At 41.7% G+C, this 19,780-nt stretch overlaps 1 protein-coding gene across 4 annotated transcripts in view; it reads right to left on the bottom strand.

The window, feature by feature from the left end:
* The window catches only part of TBC1D19 (TBC1 domain family member 19), a 318,950-nt gene that overhangs the window by 61,456 nt on the left and 237,714 nt on the right, over positions 1-19,780 (bottom strand). For all 4 annotated transcript variants that reach the window (XM_033947994.1, XM_033948011.1, XM_033947985.1 and 1 more), the window contains 2 exons: positions 5,719-5,763; positions 2,664-2,696 (listed from right to left, as the gene is read on the bottom strand). In XM_033947994.1, the coding sequence (XP_033803885.1) occupies positions 2,664-2,696; positions 5,719-5,763 (78 nt within the window). The remainder of the gene's footprint in view (positions 1-2,663; positions 2,697-5,718; positions 5,764-19,780) is intronic.

The raw sequence follows: 19,780 nt of genomic DNA on the forward strand, positions 1-19,780 counted from the left end.
TCATAGGGATAGTCTGGGACCACTGCTCAGGCAATGGGCCTGATGGGCCGCCGCGGGAGCGGACCGCTGGGCGAGATGGACCTCTGGTCTGCCTCAGTAGAGGCAACTTCTTATGTTCTTATGTACATCTACATCATGAATATGCAACAGTTTATCGAAAGCTTCTATACTGCTATTAATGACCGGGAAGTCAATTCAGAGCGGTTTACATGAGCTTCTCTAATGATGTTGCTATCCATGAACTTCCATAATGTAATATCAACCAATATACTTTAAATTTAACTCATTGAGCAATGGGCAGCTACATTTATGGCCAAATTATTATGAATTTTATAACATAAGTTATTGAAAATGACTTGGATATTTCATTGCAAAATAAAGAAAAGAGTAAAATCTAACAACAAAACATGTTTAGTACATTAAAATGAAACTCATAACAATTGTTATAACATTTCTTAAATTTTATGTAAAATTTGGATATTAGTCGGTGTAATGTCCATCCACTGTGTGCCATTATCACTGCCTTTATGCGATCTGGCATGCCTTCAATCATATTCTTTGCATACTTTTTGAGGTTCTTGTTGTGGAACCATTCTTGTATCAGTCTCTCCATTAGTTGCCACTTGTTTATGACTGTGCAGTCATGCATCTTGTCCTTTAAGATCTTTCAGATGTTCTCAATAGGATTCATGTCTGCACACAGTATTCGAGATGCAGCTGCATTATAGAGCGATACAAGGGCATTATAACATTTTCATCTGTTTTTCATACCTTTCCTGATAATTCTTACATTCTACAGTGGTACCTCGGTTTACGAGTGTTTTGCAAGACGAGCAAAACATTTGCAAAATCGGTGCGTCAGAAACCAAGCATGGCCCGCAATCCGGCACCCTCCCCGTCGCGATCCGGCACCCTCCCCCCGCAATCCAGCACCCTCCCCGATGCGATCCGGCACCCCCCCGATGCAATTGGGTATCCCCAAGCTGCGATCGGGCACCCCCCCCCCCGCTGCGATTGGGCACTCCCCCCCCCGGCCGCTTCTTACCCTCATCTGGGCACTGGCACCGGCATGTCCTGTGCTTGGTGCCGGTGCCCGAAGATCGGCCTCCTCTTCTGCTGGGCCTTGAGCATCTGAGCAGGAGGCCGATCTTCGGGCACCGGCACCAAGCATAGGACTTGCTGGTGCCCAGATGAGGGTAAGAAGCGGAGGGGGGTGCCCAATTGCATTGGGGGAGGTGCCGGATCGTGGTGGGGGGGGTGCCCAATCGCGTCGGGGGGTGCCAGATCGTGGCGGAGGGTGCCCAATCACGGGGAGGGTGCCGAATCGCAGGGAGGGGTGCCGGATCGCAGGGGGGGCCTTCGGGGGGAGCAATGCCGGTTCTCGGGGGGGGGGGGGGGGGGAAAACGCATCAAAGCGAGTTTCCATTATTTCCTATGGGGAAACTCGCTTTGATAAACGAGCATTTTGGATTATGAGCATGCTCCTGGAATGGATTATGCTCGTAATCCGTAAATATGCTGTATTTGCTTTCTTAGCCCCCACTGCACACTGAGCTGATGATTTCAAAGTATCCTCAACGATGACATCTAAATCTTTTTCCTGGGTGATGACTCCTAACATGGAACCCTGCATCGAGCAGCTATAGTTCAAGTTCCTCTTACCCACATGCATTACTTTGCACTTGCTCACATTAAATATAATCTGCCATTTTGATACCCAGTCTTGCAAGATCATCTTGCAGTTTACAATCCTCGTGCGATTTTACAACTTTAAGCAACTTTTTGTCATCAGCAAATCTAATTATCTTACTAATTATTCCCATCTCTAAATCTATATATATAAAATCAGAGGTGTGTATGTGTGTATGTGCCGCGATCACGCAAAAACGGCTTGACCGATTTGAACGAAACTTGGTATGCAGATCCCTCACTACCTGGGATGATATGTTCTGGGGGTCTCGCGGCCCACCTGCACACGTGGGCGGAGCTACAAACATAAAATCAGATTTCACCCATTCATGTCAATGGAAAAAATGTAAAAAGCTGCCATTCTCACAGTAATTCAAAAACGGCTTGACCGATTTGAACGAAACTTGGTATGCAGATCCCTCACTACCTGGGATGATATGTTCTGGGGGTCTCGTGGCCCACAACTCTATGTTGCTTGCTCAAGGGTGGGTTCACCCAAGAATTTATATGTTCTTGCTCCAGGAGGTGAAACTAAAAATGTTGTTTATAATCACGTTTTGCGTTAGTTGTATTGTATTCATTTTGTCAAATATTTCACATTATAATTTGAATATTGTACTTTTTATTAAGCTGTAAAAAAATAATTTCATTCACCACTATAAAGTATCTTTATTTGAATCCATTTACAGTGTTATTGCTATAATTAAATACCCGTGCAACGCCGGGGCATCAGCTAGTCATTAATAAATATATTAAAAAGCAGCAGCCCCAGCAAAGACCCCCTGGGGAATCCTACTATTTACTTTTCTCTATTGAGAATACTGACCATTTAACTCTACTCTCTGTTTTCTGTGCAATGGGACCTATTAATTAAAAATACGTAATAACAGCATTTGTATATAGGTAATGCAGTAGCGTACTTAAGTAAATATAACTCAGTATGATTTATATAAAACATCAGTATTTTAACCTACCATACATTGAAAATCCATGAAAAGGAATCACACCTATAAATTATAAAGATATTCACTATCAGTAAACATAGTAACATGCCACCTGAAATTGGTGGTAGACATCAAAAACAAGGCACTGCCCATGACACAACTCTAGTTATTATTTTACTATTTTTGCATCATCCCTGTTTAGCTCCAATCTGTTTGGGGATTGTGCATTAGGCTTAAGAGTTTTAGACATCGATATACTAGGACATATATGTTTAAAATATGAATAGTGCTTCTAAGATGTGTAGCATAACGGTCAAACTATAAATTGACTGATCCTCCGTATACCAAGTCTATGAGAAAAATCCCTAAAGAATAGATGTATATAAGAGGGTATCTATTTTTAGGCTGGAAGACCTCAAGTGTTTACAGCTATCCAGGTTTGGAAGTATACCTGCCCAGACAGCCCAACGTGAACTATCACTGGTCTTATTTGCCTTTATTTTGTTTTAAACACTCTTTTTAGATTTTTGTATTTTTTTTAACTTTTGTTTTATCAAATTTCACCTAATACTTACCGTGATAAAAATCAGTCAGCTAACTCTCAAAGCAGTGCTGCTAGTTATTTGTCAAGTTTACTTATCTAAAAAAACTCGTGGTACTTAGCTTGTATAGCAGTGCTGAGACAATAGTGCTGGTGATTTTTTTGTTAAATAGAAAAGCTGGTAATGGTCTTACGGTCAACAGAACATCTCCGTTTCACTTTGTTAAGAGCTTCATCAGGAGATATATTGTAATGAAGATCTTAAGTTCTTTCCTTTTAGCGATCAAAGCGGCGTGTAATTGAATACTTTGAAGGAGAGTTCTCTTAAAAGAGACGCGGCTTTCTTCCTAACGCTGAAGGAACAATTTTTCTTCTTCTTGTTCCTTCAGCATTAGGAAGAAAGCCGCGTCTCTTTTAAGAGAACTCTCCTTCAAAGTATTCAATTACGCGCCGCATTGATCACTAAAAGGAAAGAAAGGAAAGAACTTAAGATCTTCATTACAATATATCTCCTGATGAAGCTCTTAACAAAGTGAAACGGAGATGTTCTGTTGACCGTAAGACCATTACCAGCTTTTCTATTTAACAAAAAAATCACCAGCACTATTGTCTCAGCACTGCTATACAAGCTAAGTACCACGAGTTTTATTAGATAAGTAAACTTGACAAATAACTAGCAGCACTGCTTTGAGGGTTAGCTGACTGATTTTTATCACGGTAGGTATTAGGTGAAATTTGATAAAACAAAAGTTTAAAAAATATAAATAGAGTGTATAAAACAAAATAAAGGCAATTAAGACCATTGATAGTTCACGTTGGGCTGTCTGGGCAGGTATACTTCCAAACCTGGATAGCTGTAAACACTTGAAGTCTTCCAGCCTAAAAATAGATACCCTCTTATATACATCTATTCTTTAGGGATTTTTGTCACAAGCTATAAATTGAATATTATATGACCACCGTATAATTGTTAATTTATTAGCTTAAGCAATTGTTTCATCTTTCTTCAATGTCACTTGCACCTATTTCTTTCATTTTAATTTCACCTCACAATACAATGAAGTCCAGAAGGGAATTACACTGGTCAACAAGCATTTTGCTACTGGAGTTCTGTCACCTGTACCTTAACAAGGGCCACATGATGACTCTAAATCTGAAAATAGTTTTCGTCTATCACATCCTGTTATGTGTCAGTTTATGTTAATATCATTTTCGTCAATAACACTACTGTGAAGCGTCGGTATTTTACAGTTTCTGTAACACAATATTGCATTTTAGGACAGCTCATCGATCACATATATCAGTAATTTGAAAGTTTATACTAAAAAGTGATTGTGCTGCTTTTTCTACATGTGAATTTTTATATTTTGTTTGTTTTGGTCTAATATAATTATTATGAACAAACGAGGATGTGCTAACTATCCTGATAATTTGTTATATCTGTGGACAATTTACTGCACAAGATCAGCAAAAGAATCTGTCCAGCAGACTTCAAAGTGCATACAAGCATTATTTTGGCTGTAAAGTTAGCAACCAAGATAAAGCGTGGGCACCTCATGCGTGCTGCACTGTCTGCTATTCTGGATTAACAGTGGCTGAATGGGAAACAAAGAAGATACCTTTCACTGTACCCATGGTGTGGCGTGAACCAACAAATCATCACTCAGACTGTTATTCAAAAAGATGAATACATCAAAAATTGTGTATCCTGATTGTCCATCAGCAATTAAACCCATTCCGCATGACTCGGAGAATCCAGTTCCAATTCCTCCTTCCACATCTGCAGCACAATAGAATATGCCTCTGCTGCTGTGGAGGAGTTGTATGAATCTGAAGTGGATGAAAAACAACCTCACCTGCTAACTCAAGAAGATCTTAATGATCTGGTTAGAGACTTGTCACTGTCAAAGGAGAAAGCAGAATTGTGTGAGATAAGAGAGGCATAAATATATGCTGTAACATGTCTCCTTATTGTCTTCGTGTTTTCAGAGTAAACTCCTTAACACAAGTTTGGTGGGACACAGTTCATATTCGCAATACTGTGCCGATATGGCAAACTGTCTAAAAAATCAGTAACATATATCTCAGAAATCAGACGGGCTAGCTGAATATCAATTACAGATCTAAAATCAGCATTATTAAATTAACTAAGAACACTTCTTAAGTTCTCAGTAGCAAAGGAAAACTTTTTTTGTTGACCAGTGTATAAAATGAACTAAGGCCATTATTGGGCAGATTTCTATGGTTTCTGTCCTGTATATGGTGATTCGGTTCAGGATGAGCTGAGGAGGGCTCCGATGTAAACTCCAGTAATTAGGAACAAGAGGATAGTGCTGGGCAGATTTTTACGGTCTGTATCTCGCAAATGACAAGATGGTTTAGATAGGCTGGAGTGAGCTTTGACGACAACTCCAGTAGTTGGAACCTAAAGACAGTACTGGGCGGACTTCTACGGTCTATGTCCCAAAATTATCAAAGAAGAATATTATGAAAAAATGTTATTTTCCTAACTACCACTAGAGGAAACCATTGCATAATTCTTACCATTAGGTGGATAAACAACTGCATATTCTTCTAATCCAAGCTTTCCTGTAATTGAAGATAACAGATATTTAATATAATTCGGTGTCAAGAATTTCATTTTATTATTTTTAGGGTCTAGTATATATCACGTTTGACAGAGAGAACTATTTTAGGCCCAGATATACTAAAAATATTCTTACAGACAAGGCTTCTTTTTGAATTGTTTATACATTGAGTGTTCATTTTTCAGCTAATTAGGGTTCACTGAATGCAAAACTCAATTTTTATCAGAGTTTTTGTCCATATGTGGTATATTTTATAGTTAAGTCAAACATATTGCTGTAGTTGAGGAATCACTAGCATAAAAAAGCACAAATACACATTGGAAGATCCAAGCCTCGTCAGGACAGATCTGAGAGTACACCACTTATTTTATTTACATGGGCTATATTTTATCAGTGTTCCTCAGTTAAAATCTATTATCAGAACTACTACTTATAGGCATAAGGAGTTTATAAGTGACACTGTCATTTTTATGTCAATTATGCAAGTAAGCTATAAGAATAGTAATATATACACGTGTGTGCACAGCCATGTACACACATAAATACCAAAATTTTATATATGCACTATTCTGTTAAAACATGCATCTTACATAGCACATATTTTACAAGCAGAAGTACATATAGACAGAGTGTGTGAGTGTAGTATGGGTAGGACTCACACTAAGTTACATATGTATCTGACATTTAGGTACAAGCATTTACATATGTATCTCACTTTATGCAGAAACCTAGCTTAATGAAGCAGGTAGGTATCTACTTAGGTGCTATTTCATAAAGACACACCTAATAGTTTCCTTTAACCACAGCAGATGAATCCAAAAACTTGTGCTGTTAGGATGGGAGCTGTTAGGATTGGAGGACATAACAGAAGTGGAAAACCAGTGGTCTAAGCTGTAAAGAGCAATAAAAATGGCTACGGAACTTTATGTGAAGAAAAAAAAATTAAAACAAGAGAAAAAGGAAACAGATATGGTTCTCCAAACTAGTGACAGAGAAATTAAAGGCAAAAAAGTCGGCATTCATGAAATATAAAAAAAATCAAGAAGAGGAATGCAAAAAGGACTACCGGGTGAAACTGAAAGAAGCCAAGAGAGAGATACGTCTGGCAAAAGCACAGGCAGAACAAATGGCTAAAAATATAAAAAAGGGAGACAAAAATTTTTTCAGATATATTAAGTAAAAGGAGGAAGATGAAAAATGGAATTATTAAACTAAAATATGCTGGGAACCAATATGTGGAGAATGATGAGGAGCAAACGTGTTAAACAAATACTTCTGTTCTGTGTTCATGGAAGAAAATCCTGGACAAAGACTGAGATTGTCTGGCAAAGTAACACAAGAAAATGGAGTAGATTCTCCGCTATTCACGGAGAAAAGTGTTTAAGAACATAAGAATTGCCGATGATGGATCAGATCAGTGGTCCATCGTGCCCAGCAGTCTGCTCCAGCGGTAGGTCAAAGACCAGTGCCCTAACTGAGTCTAGACTTACCTACTTACGTTCTGGTTTAGCAGGAACTTGCCTAACTTTGTCTTGAATCCCTGGAGGGTGTTTTTCCCTATAACAGCCTCCAGAAGAGCGTTCCAGTTTTCCACCATTCTCTGGGTGAAGAAAAACTTCCTTACGTTTGTACAGAATCTATCCCCTTTTAACTTTAGAAAGTGCCCTCTTGTTCTCCCTACCTTGGAGAGGGTGAACAACATGTCTTTATCTACTAAGTCTATTCCTTTCATTATCTTGAACGCTTCGATCATGTCCCCTCTCAGTCTCCTCTTTTCAAGGGAGAAGAGGCCCAGTTTCTCTCACTGTACAACTCCTCCAGCCCCTTAACTATTTTAGTCGCTATTCTCTTGGACCCTTTCGAGTAGTACCTTGTCCTTCTTCAAGTACAGCGACCAGTGCTGGACGAAGTATTCCAGGTGGGGGCGTACCATGGCCCAGTACAGCAGCATGATAACCTTCTCCGATCCTTCTTAATCATTCCCAGCATTCTGTTCGCTCTTTTTGCTGCTGCCGCGCATTGCGTGGACGGCTTCATCGACTTGTCAACCAGTACTTTTCTGGGGGGGGGAGGGGGTTTCTGTGTACTGCACCGTTTTCGTGTGTAAGATTTTGTTACCGACATGCATCACCTTACACTTATCCTTGTTAAATCTCATTTTCCATGTCACAGCCCATTTCTCGAGCGTGTTTATGTCAAGTTGCAGGTCTTCGCAATCCTTCTGTGTCTCCACTACTCTGAATAACTTCGTATCGTCTGCAAATTTAATCACCTTGCTCGTCATACCAATTTCCAGGTCGTTTATAAATATGTTGAAGAGCACGGGTCCAAGCATCGAACCCTGCGGCACTCCACTCGTAACACTTTTCCAGTCTGAGTATTGTCCATTTACTCCCACTCTCTGTTTCCTATCATACAACCAGTTTTTAATCCACGTGAGTATTTCACCCTCGATTCCATGGCTCGCAACTTTTTGAAGTAGTCATTCATGCGGGACCTTGTCGAGCGCCTTCTGAAAATCCAGATATACATCGACTATCTGCCTGTTAACTTCCTCGAAGAAGTGCAGCAAGTTCGTCAAGCAAGATTTTCCTTTGCTGAAGCCATGCTGGCTGGTCCTCATCAGATTGCTTCAGCGGGGGGGGGGGGGGGCAGGCAGGGAGAGAGGAAGAAAAAGTTGGGGGAGGTGGGAATGAAGTATGCCGACTGGCAGGGTCAGCTTTGGGGGTGGGGCGGGAGGCAGGGAGAAATTGGCGGCGGTGGATTCAGTAGGGAGGCAGGCTTAGAGGAAGAAAAAGTTGGACTCATGGAGGGACAGAGAGATGTTGGTTGGGGAACAGAATGAGGTCTGGAGGAAGCATGCATGAGTTGTGGATTAGGAATTGGTTATCGAATAGAAAACAGAGGGTAGGGTTAAATGGTCATTTTTCTCAATGGAGGAGAGTAAACAGTGGAGTGACACAGGGGTCTGTACTGGGATCACTGCTTGCCCTGGATCAGTAGAATGGAATATTGCTACTCCTTGGGTTTTTTCCAGGTAGTGACCTTGATTGGCCACCGTGAGAACGAGCTATTGGGCTTGATGGACCATTGGTCTAACTCAGTAAAGCTATTCTTATGTTCATTCCACATCCAAACTCCGCCCCAACCATGTCCACTTTTTGGGTAGGCGCCTTAGTGTAAATGCCTACATGGCACCTATAAAGTTAGGCATCTACCCCAAAATTAATTTTTTTAATTAACCAATTTAAAAAAATTAAGTCAGGTTCCTACTTGTTAGGTGCCCCAATCTAGGTGCCTACCAGTAGGAGCCATTTATAGAATCAGGACCATTGTGTTCAGCAAAGTCCTGCTCCTTCAGCCTGACCAAGTTGCCCATAGCCCATTAGTACTAGTGGTTAGAGCTACAGCCTCAGCAACCTGAGGTTAAGGGCTCAAGCCCCATGCTGCTCCTTCTTAGTCAACCATTGTACCAGATATGTCAAATAGATTGTGAGCCTGCTGGCACAGTTAGAGAAAAAAGCTGGAAAACCTGCATGTAAACCGCTTAGAACAGTGGTCTCAAACTCAAACCCTTTGCAAGTTCACATTTTGGATTTATAGGTACTTGGAGGGCCTCAAAAAAATATTTAATGTCTTATTAAAGAAATGACAATTCTGCATGAGGTAAAACTCTTTACAGTTTATAAATCTTTCCTTTTGGCTAAGCCTTAATAATAATATTGTCATTTATAGCTAAAGAGACATATGATCAAGAAACTGTTTTATTTTACTTTTGTGATTATGATAAACATACCAAGGGCCTTAAAATAGCATGTGGCCCCTGGGCCGTGAGTTTGAGACCACTGGCATAGAACCTCCATTGATAGGTGGTATATAAATTACTATACTTCTCCCTCCGTATTCGCGGTGATTGGGGCTGGACTGAACCGCGAATATGTAAAAACCGCGAATAACTTATCATATGGTGTTTCAGCCTTGCCTGCGGCCTCCTTCAAATTGAGCCCGGCGCCGCCATGACGGGTCCTCCTCAGCAGCTGAGAGAGAGGGGGGATGGTGGGCAGGGGGAGTCAGGGGGTACCTCTTCCCTGGCCAGAGGAAGCCATTCTCATGCTTTATCCACCAGTTCCCGCATTTTCCACAAATTCAGCATGTTGGCAGCTTCCCCACAACGGGGACGTACTGGCCTTGGCTGGTCCCTACGCGGCCTCTGGAACCGGACGGGAGCGTGGAGGGGGCATGAGAGGGGAGGCAGCCCACCACGGATTTCCTCTCCCATTCCCGGGAATCCCGACAGAGCAGCCACAGCCTCGTGCTCATGCCTCCAAAGCCGCTGCAAGTCCAGTTGCTCAGGCAGAGAGTCGCGGCATGTACGTTACAGCGCTCTGAGTGGGAAGGCACGTCCTCTCGCAGGGCAGCCCTGGGAGGTGTAGTTAATGGGGCGGGAGTGAGGACTTTGCTTCCAGGTTTTTCGGTTTAGTTCCCGTTTCTGCACTCATGGAAAAAACGCAAATAATCAAAATCGCGAGTGCAGAAACTTCGAATACGGAGGGAGAAGTGTACTATTAATCTCCAGCTTCAATGTGGTCTTTCTAAACAGCCACCACCCTGTAATCTATTCTTAGTGTATTTAAGGGGGTTGAGATATTTAAGGTGGCTGGAATTTTGGAGGAATGCCCTTTCCTCCTGCTGCTCTTCTTATGTCAGACAAAGAGGGATGGGCAGGTAGAAGCCTGCTGGGGGATGTGTGGAAGAAAATATATTTTAAAAAAACAAAAAACCCCAACTGTGTCCCAAATGATGAACCGGAGTTTACTGAAAGGCATAGGACATCTTTTAGATGTCTTGAAGTGAGCTAGTAGCATAAGATTTGTTGTTGCTGGGAGGGGATGACCCAGAGTAGGGTGATAGAAGGAGGAAGGAAAGGCTTCCTAGAGAAGCAAGAGAAGAAATGATATGCTGCTTAGACTTTTATCTCCTACCCTCCTCCACCCACAGAGGCGCATCCCTTGTTTTATTGCAGCCCATAAGGTGATACAAACAAAAAAAGGAAGAACCAACAAAATGTGCAGTAAAAGGGTCGAAGACAAAACAAAGCAAGGAGAACTGCAGTAACTTGTACAATGATACAGGCAAAGTTTATTAAAATAATTGCGGTTAAAAACAACACCTTAAGGTGATACTATTTTTAGAAGATTCCTATGGAGAGGAATCTTATTCTGTACAGCATTTTAACACTTGATTACCCTCAGCAGGAGGATTTGCTTCCATGAGTTCTCCTGCCTTTATAAAGATTGCAATGATCCTGCAGAGGAAGTGGGATGTCAAATGGACAAAAGTGCAAGCATGTGAGCTGTCCTACACATGCATAGGCCAGCAGCATTGGAGGTCACTTGACTACTAGTGTATGCGTATGGGACCTCTATGAGCAGCTGAGAGAATTTGAGAGACTTCCATATAAGCTAAGCAATCATCCCACCACTGAGCTGAGAGACAGGCGACCAGATATTTGCAGGTATCACTCCCGGGATTGTACTACCTCTATTTATTTATTTATTAGGATTTTTTTACCGCCTTTTTGAAGCAATTCACTCAAGGCGGTGGACAGCAAGAATAAGTCAAACATAAGCAATAGACAATTACAGCACAAAAAAAATTATTCAGATTACAAAGTATGGCATAGTATGTTACATTATAATAACACAATGTGTGATAAAACATCTTAACAGACAGCATTGGGTGTAAGTAAAGGAGGAGAATATAGAAAGTAAATGATGACAACAGATAAAGACCTGAATGGTCCTTATACATTCATGTTTAGATGGTCTTTTCTTTAATATTTCTGGGCAATAGATCATAGAACTCTGCCCGGTATCATTAGGTTTCGACTACCGGAGTTACCATTGAAGCTCACTCCAGACTATCCTAACCATCCTATCATTGGAGCTTCCATCAAAGCCCTATCCAGTCTATCCTAAACCAAATCACTAAATACAGGACCAGTGGCGTACCAAGGGGAGGCAGGGGGGGAGGTCAGCCCTGGGTGCACGCCCCAAGGAGATGCACAGCTGACCACCCACTGAGGAATAGGCTGCTGCCGGGGAAAGGCTGCCACTGCCACCATCGGGAACAGGCCGGTGCCGAGTTCTCCCTCCCTGCTTTTCTTCCTTGCGGGTCCAACCAACTCTCGCCAATTGCTGCCTGGCTGGCCCGGAAAGTCCTCTCCAACGTCAGAATTGACGTCAGGCGGCAAGAGTTGGTCAGTCCCGCGGGGAAGAAAAGCAGGGAGGGAGAACTCGGTGTCGGCCTGTTCCCAATGGCGGCAGTGGTAGCCTTTCCCGGGCGGCAGTGGCAGCAGCATGTTTCCTAATGGCGGTGGCATGGGGGAGGGTAGGGAGCCAGATAGAAAGAAAGGGGGCACGGAGAGAGAGAGAGAAAGGGGGCATGGAGAGAGAAAGAAAGAAGGGGCAGGGTGAAACAAAGAAAGAAATGGGGCACAGAGAGAGAGAGAGAGAGAGAGAAAGACAGACATACAGAAAGAAAGGGGGCATGGAGAGAGAAAGAAAAAAGGGGCAGGGTGAAAAAAAGAAATGGGGCACGGAGAGAGAGAGAGAGACAGACAGAGAAAGAAAGGGGGCATGGAGAGAGAAAGAAAGAATGGGGCAGGGTGAAACAAAGAATGAAATGGGGCACGGAGAGAGAGAGAAAGACAGACATACAGAAAGAAAGGGGGCATGGAGAGAGAAAGAAAGAATGGGCAGGGTAAAAGAAAGACAGACAGACATACAGAAAGAAAGGGGGCATGGAGAGAGAAAGAAGGGGGCAGGATGAAACAAAGAAAAAGTTGGGGGAGGGAATGAGGTCTGGAGGAGAGGAAGCATACAGGAAGCTGAAAGAAGGGAAGAAATATTGGATGCACAATCAGAAGAATAAAGTGCAACCAGAGATTGATGAAATTACCAAAGGTAGGAAAAATGATTTTATTTTCAGTTTAGTGATCAAAATGTGTCCGTTTTAAGAATTTATATATGCTGTCTATATTTTGCACTATGGCCCCCTTTTACTAAACCGCAATAGCAGTTTTTAGCGCAGGGAGCCTATGAGCGTCGAGAACAGCGTGGGGCATTCAGCGCAGCTCCCTGTGCTAAAATCTGCTATCGCGGTTTAGTAAAAAGGCAGGGGGTATATTTGTCTATTTTTGTATAGTTGTTACTGAGGTGACATTGCATAAAGTCATCTGCCTTGACCTCTTTGAAAACCCGCGGAATATAAATGATAATTAACATTCTCTCTGCGTATAGTGTGCTTTGTGTTTTTAAAATTTTATTGTTGGTAGATCATTTTGACTTGGCCACGAAGGTAAGGGGGAGGGAGGGGAGCTGCTGAAAGACATCTAGTAATCCTTGCAGGCTTGACTGTGTAGGGAATTATTTTTGTAAAATCATGTTTTGTTATGTGACTGGCATTATTTAGACTTTAATTTCTATGAATGAATAGAATGAAAATGATATAAAATTGCTTGTTTTTATGTGCGTGCGCTGAAGGAAAGTGGAGAGAGTGGGCTAAGGACGCTGAAGGGAAATGGGGAAGAGAGAGTGGGGAGAAGATTCTTATTTATAAATTGACAATTGTACAGAATATTGTTTCTTTTTATACTTTAATATAATAAGTTCAATATAAAACAATTCAAGGCTTGTGTGAACATAAGAACATAAGAGTTGCATCCGCTGAGGCAGACCATAGGTGTGGATGGAATCAGGTGGTTTGCGGGGATGGGGACCGAGCTTATGGGGATTAGTCCAATAAAATTGTATTTTCTTATTTCTCATTATTTGTTTTATTTTTATTTGTTAATTTATAAAGTGGTGATTGTTAGCTATCAGTTTTTTAAAATTTACATCTGTCTTTATATTTTGCACAGTATTAGAGGACATGTATTACTGTTTTTGTGGTGTTGTAGTGTTGCATTGTATGCAGAGTCTGGTTTCTTGGCGGTTCAGTTTAACTTTTGTCTACATATTTCTATTTTTAGTTTGTGATTATTCCATATTAGGCGAGGGTGTATCTGTCTGTGTGTATGAAAGGGACATGGCTTTCTGATAACATCGACTGTACAGGATCAATTGACTGTGCAGGATCTGGCTTGTTTAGTTTTACAATGTATGTGTTGGTATTCTAGTGCTCACTGCAGTGTTTAAGATGCTGCCTTTTCCTAGGTACATTCTTGTTGTGCGATATGTGGATTGTTACTAAAAATCATATTTTTCATATAGATGGGGGGGTAAAAAAATGATGGGCCCCTGGTGTCACATATGCTAGGTACGCCACTATATAGGACACAGACCATGCAAGACTGCCCAGTACCGGCTTTAGTTTTATACTATTCATTTTCTAACTGGAGATCCTCTATGCTCATCCCACGCTTTTTTGAATTCCATCACCATTTTCAGCAACATCACCTCCCTCGGGAGGGCATTCCAGGCATCCACCATCCTCTCCGTGAAAAAGAATTTCCTAAGTCTGCCACACCGCAACCTCAATTCATGCTCTCAAGTTTTACCATTTTCCTTACTCTGGAAAATATTTGTCTCTATATTAATACCTTTCAAGTATTTAAATGTCTGTATAGAAGAGATAAGAGTAACAGAGGTAAGAAAATAAGGGACTAATTTTAAAAACAGTTGCACATGAGGCCAGGATGGTGCTTGAAAATTATAGTATGTGCAGCCAAGTGTCACTCCTTGTGTGTGTGACTAGTAAGTTACTTCTTCCATTAAAGGCCTGGGTGAAGAGTTAAGTTTTCACCTATTTCCTGAAATAGAGATAGTCATGTGTTAAGAGAAGCTTTTCAGGAAATGCATTCTAGAGTGTGGGGGCTACTCCGCAGAAGACTCGCTGGTGTGTATCCCATTGTGTGACGGCCTTCAGAGAGAGTGTGGTTAGGGATATTCCTTCAGATGACCTTACTAACCTTGAAGGTATGTAGAGGGAGATCCTGTTGAAGTACTCCACACCATTTCCTTTGTGGGCCTTGAAGATCAGACATAGTTTTAAATTTAGCTCTATATTGTACTAGTAGCCAGTGAAGGTTTTGCAAAAATGGTATGATGTGGTCACATCGCTTATAGAATTCTATTAGACTTGTAGTAGCATTCAGAATCAATTGGAGTTGGTACAAACCTTTTATAGTCAGACCAGCATAAAGTGCATTACAATAATTCAATCTTGATGTTATCATGGCACGCACAACTGAGACAAGATTTGCCTTCCCAATGTAAGGAGAGAGGCTGCATATAGTTGGTGCAAACAACAGAAGCAGCTCTTAAAGTTTGCTTGAATTTGGGGGCCCTGCTTTGCCACAGGAGTATTTAAAGGGGTGGTAAAGAAGAGAAAAATTCCTTAGAGACTTTATGGCACAGCTAGGCTTCTCTAGAGGGTTGATCTCATGTATATATAAAATTATTAAGCAATAAAGGTTTCTTAAGTTACCATATATGGATCCTATGGGAAAACAACTTAGGTTTGAGTGTTTCTGACAATACTGTATATGGACTGATATCATCAAATGTACTAATTCCTTTTAAATTTCAGCTCTTCTCAAAGAAAATGGACTGAAACTGCTATGTATTGGTACATCACCCCTTAGCTTTTGTTTAAGAGAGGTCTCAAGACTGATTCATTATGCTGGTGATAATGTGAGCATATTGGTATCCTTGTACATATATGGGGGAATGCCCAGTTCCTGCAACATTTTGATCTTATGTTAAGTTCAAACTCTGGTATTTCAGGGAGAGACAATGAATTTCCTTAAGTGTTATAAGTCTTCTGAACTTAGTACAGGAGGGATTTTTATGTAGAGCTTTGCATACTCTTAAAATGCTATGTCTATCCAGCTCGACCGGTTATGCTGCAGCTTGGAAAACCTCATCTCTGCTGTCGACCATTAGATGGCACCAAAGACTTAAAAATGTAATGCTTATTGAACATTTGGCAGCTCTTAAGCAACAGAGTACAAGACATTTCTACCTTATGGACAAGGTTAAAGGCTTATTTTGATAAATGTGATGATTAAGACTTTTAAAGTGGTCCAAGGAAGAGGAGAGGGTGGGGGGTCTTACATGTAAGGGAGAATTGCATCATAGTGGAAGCTGATTGTTGTTTATTTGTTTCACTTTTCAATAAAAATATTAAATTAAAAAAAAAAAAAATTTCTAAATGCATATCTGGAATGGAACCTTGCACCATCAACAATTCAGTCTTAGAAATATTCATTAATAATTTTTTTGCCCTCATTCAAGCAGAAATGCCATTAAAGATGACCAGTGAATATGTGATCATAGTTGTGAAGTTGTAGCATTGTAACCTGAGTAAATCTAATTGGACCCAAGTAGTTCAGGGTGTTAGCAAAGGTGCTAAATAAAAAGAGATTTGGGCCTAGATTCACTAATAATAGCGAATCAATCACTATTGGCCGATTTTCCAACAGCGATTGATTCATTATTAAGTTTGCATGAAAAATGATTTGCATGGAGGTGCAAATCATTTGCATGGAAATCTACCAACTTAATTGCTCAGTGAGCGATTGACACAATGCAGAGCCCTAACAGTAGTGACAGGGAAAGCAGCCTTCTGTCACTGCTGTCAGGGCTTCTGCTTTGTTTTTTAATGGGACAGATGTTCTGCACGCCATCTGTCCCATTAAAAAAAGACCCCCCCCCCCCCCCCCGCTAGCACAAGCCACCGTCCCCCACCCAAACCCTAAAAAAATGACAGGAGGGATGCCCACTCTCCCGGCCCCAGTACCTGTGATGTTGGGAGCATGAAGTACTGAAAACACCTTCTGCTCCAGCTCCTCCGCAACGACACTGGGCCTTAGGCCCCCTCCCCAGTGTATCATGTGAGGCATGGGGAGGGGCCTAAGTCTCTGATGGGCTCAGGCCCCTCCCAGGTCTACAGCAATATGGTTTTGGGATCGGCAAAACCTGATGCTAAATAGCCAAGCAATGTAAGTGAATCAATCAGTTGGCTATTTTGCATGGGGTTTTACTAATTTGCATGGCCGGATTGGAAAATGGGTGATCGAGGGAAAAAACATGCAGTGGGCCATTTAGTGAATCGGGTCAGTTAGCAGCGATCGTGACACAGTTAACTGATAGAATTTTGAAAGTTACATGCATTATTTGGCCCTATGGCCATGGTCTGTCCATGTTCCTTCCATATTTATGCCCTAGCAGTTACATACCATATCACTTAGGAGCTACTTTACAGAATTGCACTTATGCATGAAAATGTCAATTAAAGTTGCCTTTGACATGTTTAAGTGACACACTGTTCTAGGTATGAGCTTATAGAATTGCACTGAATATATATGCAATAATCTGTAGATCTTTTTGTCTAATAAAGATTTAATTGCACAAATTTTCAATAAAGCAAAAAATGAGGAATATACCAAGGTAGAAGCCTACTTATCACATATTAAAATGTGAACCCAATTTAATTCACAGAACTGTCACGACATCTGTAGTGGAACAGAAAAAGTTGCAAATGGTAGTGGCTAAAGTGGGAGTCATAATGCTACATGAAAACCAAATAAAATTGGAATGCCATCTGCAAAGGTAAAGGTAGCCACCCAAATCTTTGACTATGTGCAAAGAATGGTGCAAAAAAGGGTTAAAGAGAATGGGGGATACATTTCATTCTTATCAGTTTTGGTAGAAAAATATTTGACTTCCAGGTGGCTTGTCAGGCTATAACCTCAAGATTGGCTTTAAACCAGATGTAGGATAGCTGAAATCTTGCTGTATGGGTGCTTGCATACATTTCCAGAGCCCCTGCTTCAAGTAGTCTAGGTTTGCCTTTTCTTGACACCTGTATTTGCCAAGCAAAGCTCTACAAAATACTTAAACCTTCTAGCTTCTCGCAAAAGGTCTAGATTTTCAATATGACAAGCACAGGGAAGGAGTTGTTGTAGATTAGATGCCCCCAAGTATAAAACCCTGTGCTACATTTGCCTGTCTTTGTCAATTGAGCCTCCTTCGACTCTAACCATATTCACAAGGAAAGAACCATTCTATGGTATTCATCTCTCCTTCACCTAAGCCTGAACTTACTTTAAATGAAGCATTTATCACACACCCTTCTGTTTTTCCTTCAGTAGTTGTTTGTTTTTTTGCTGATGGCCTGATAGAGTCTCTTCCACTCCATGTTCCTTATTCTTCAACCAGTCAACAGGAAGTAATTTGCATCAACACCATATATATGCCTTCTGCTTTCATACTAGTAGACATCATGTAGCAAGTACCACATTCTTCTTTTATTCCTTCCAAGATTTTTTAAAAAATTGAGGATAACTTTTAAAAGCTATTCAGTTGGAAACAAGGGCTTTCAGAAAAAGACCCGCTCTATATGCAGGTAAACATTCATGCATTGTTTCAAAATGCATGAGCTTTACCTGTATTTCATGAAATTGTTTGCAAGATAGAGTTGGTTTGGGGGAAGCAATGTGCTGTTTTGACCTCGGAGGGAGGGAGGCGATCCGCCCTGGGCACCGACATCCTTCCTCCTCTTCAACCCCCCCCCCGCCTCTTCCCATTCCTCCCTCCACACACATGCCCCCCTTCCCCCATACCTCTAGTTGAAGTTGTTGTTCATGGCGGTCAACAACGTGCTCTTCGTGACCCCATCAGCTCTCCCTCTGATGTCACTTCTGGGTGATGCACTTAGGAAGTGATGTCAGAGGAAGAGCCAATGGGGTCGCAAGGAGCACATTGTTGACTGTAACGAGCAACAACTTCAACTAGAGGGAAGGGAAGGGGGCACGCGCAGCAGGCGGGATCGGGGAAGGAGGGATGTGTGTGTGGAAACGAGGGCAAGGGAGGGGCACCACCACCCCAGGCACCTCTCAGCCTCGCTATGCCACTGCTTGACCTAAAAAAAATGTGTGGAGAATGCCAGTACAAATCTCTAGAATCACCAAAGTAGGACCAGACAAACACCTCCACACCAAAAATGAAAATCCAAACAGAAGTCGTGAGGAAAAGAAGCCACCAACCAGGAAAATATCATCAAACGGAATCTCTAAACATATCTTTTCTTTAGTCAGTTTTCACAGTAAAATGTACATTCATACTTTCTCTTTCAGAACATATGCAAAAGTCACAGGTAGCTTAATGCAGTATAGAGCTAAGGACCAGGAAAGCCAGGGTTTGAATCTAACTGTGGTTCCATGTGAACTTGGGCAGTTCACTTAACTTTGTTTTCTCAATTACAAACTTAGATTGCATGCCCAAACCCTCTAAGGACAGGCAAATATCTAATATTACTCACCCTGAACTACTACTGAAAAGGTATGAGCTAAATCCAAATCCAAAATTAGCTGTGGACTTTGTACCTGCCCCTTACAGTTTTTAAGATTTCCCCAAAGAGTATGCTCTATCATGCTTAGCAAACCAAGCATGCTTTGAATATGCTAATGCTGATAGTTTGAAAACTTCTAGGCAGCAGAGGAAAGGCCCTGTCAGGGATGGCAGGAAGCAGCCTGTTTATGGCACTTCCTCTGTCCACTGGCTGCTGCTACTTCTTCGGGTGAGGGAGGGAGAGGGGCTATCAGGACCGGCTGCCGCTGCTGCTTTGGGGGGGGGCTGGGAGGGAGAGAGATTTATGGCTGCCGCTGCCGCTTCAGGAACTGGAGGGAGGGAGATCTGTGGCTGCCACTGATGCTTTGGGAGCTGGAGGGAGGGAGATCTGTGGCTGCCACTGATGTTTCGGGAGCTGGAGAGGGGGAGGGGGATTGTTGGGTCAGGAGTGCAAGACATTGGAAGTTGTCTGAGAATTGCGGGATACAAAATTTTTTTTGCCGGTTGGTTAAAGAATGCCGGTTAGTTGAATACCGGTTAACTAGGATTCTACTGTACAATTTAACTACAGTGGTTGGAGTTTAAAACAAATGCTGACTACAGTGGCTGAATATTGAGCCATTTGAAATAAAGAAATTTTAAAAAATATACATATTTATGTAA

The sequence above is a fragment of the Geotrypetes seraphini genome, chromosome 1 (assembly GCF_902459505.1).
Source record: "Geotrypetes seraphini chromosome 1, aGeoSer1.1, whole genome shotgun sequence".
Taxonomy (NCBI): domain Eukaryota; kingdom Metazoa; phylum Chordata; class Amphibia; order Gymnophiona; family Dermophiidae; genus Geotrypetes; species Geotrypetes seraphini.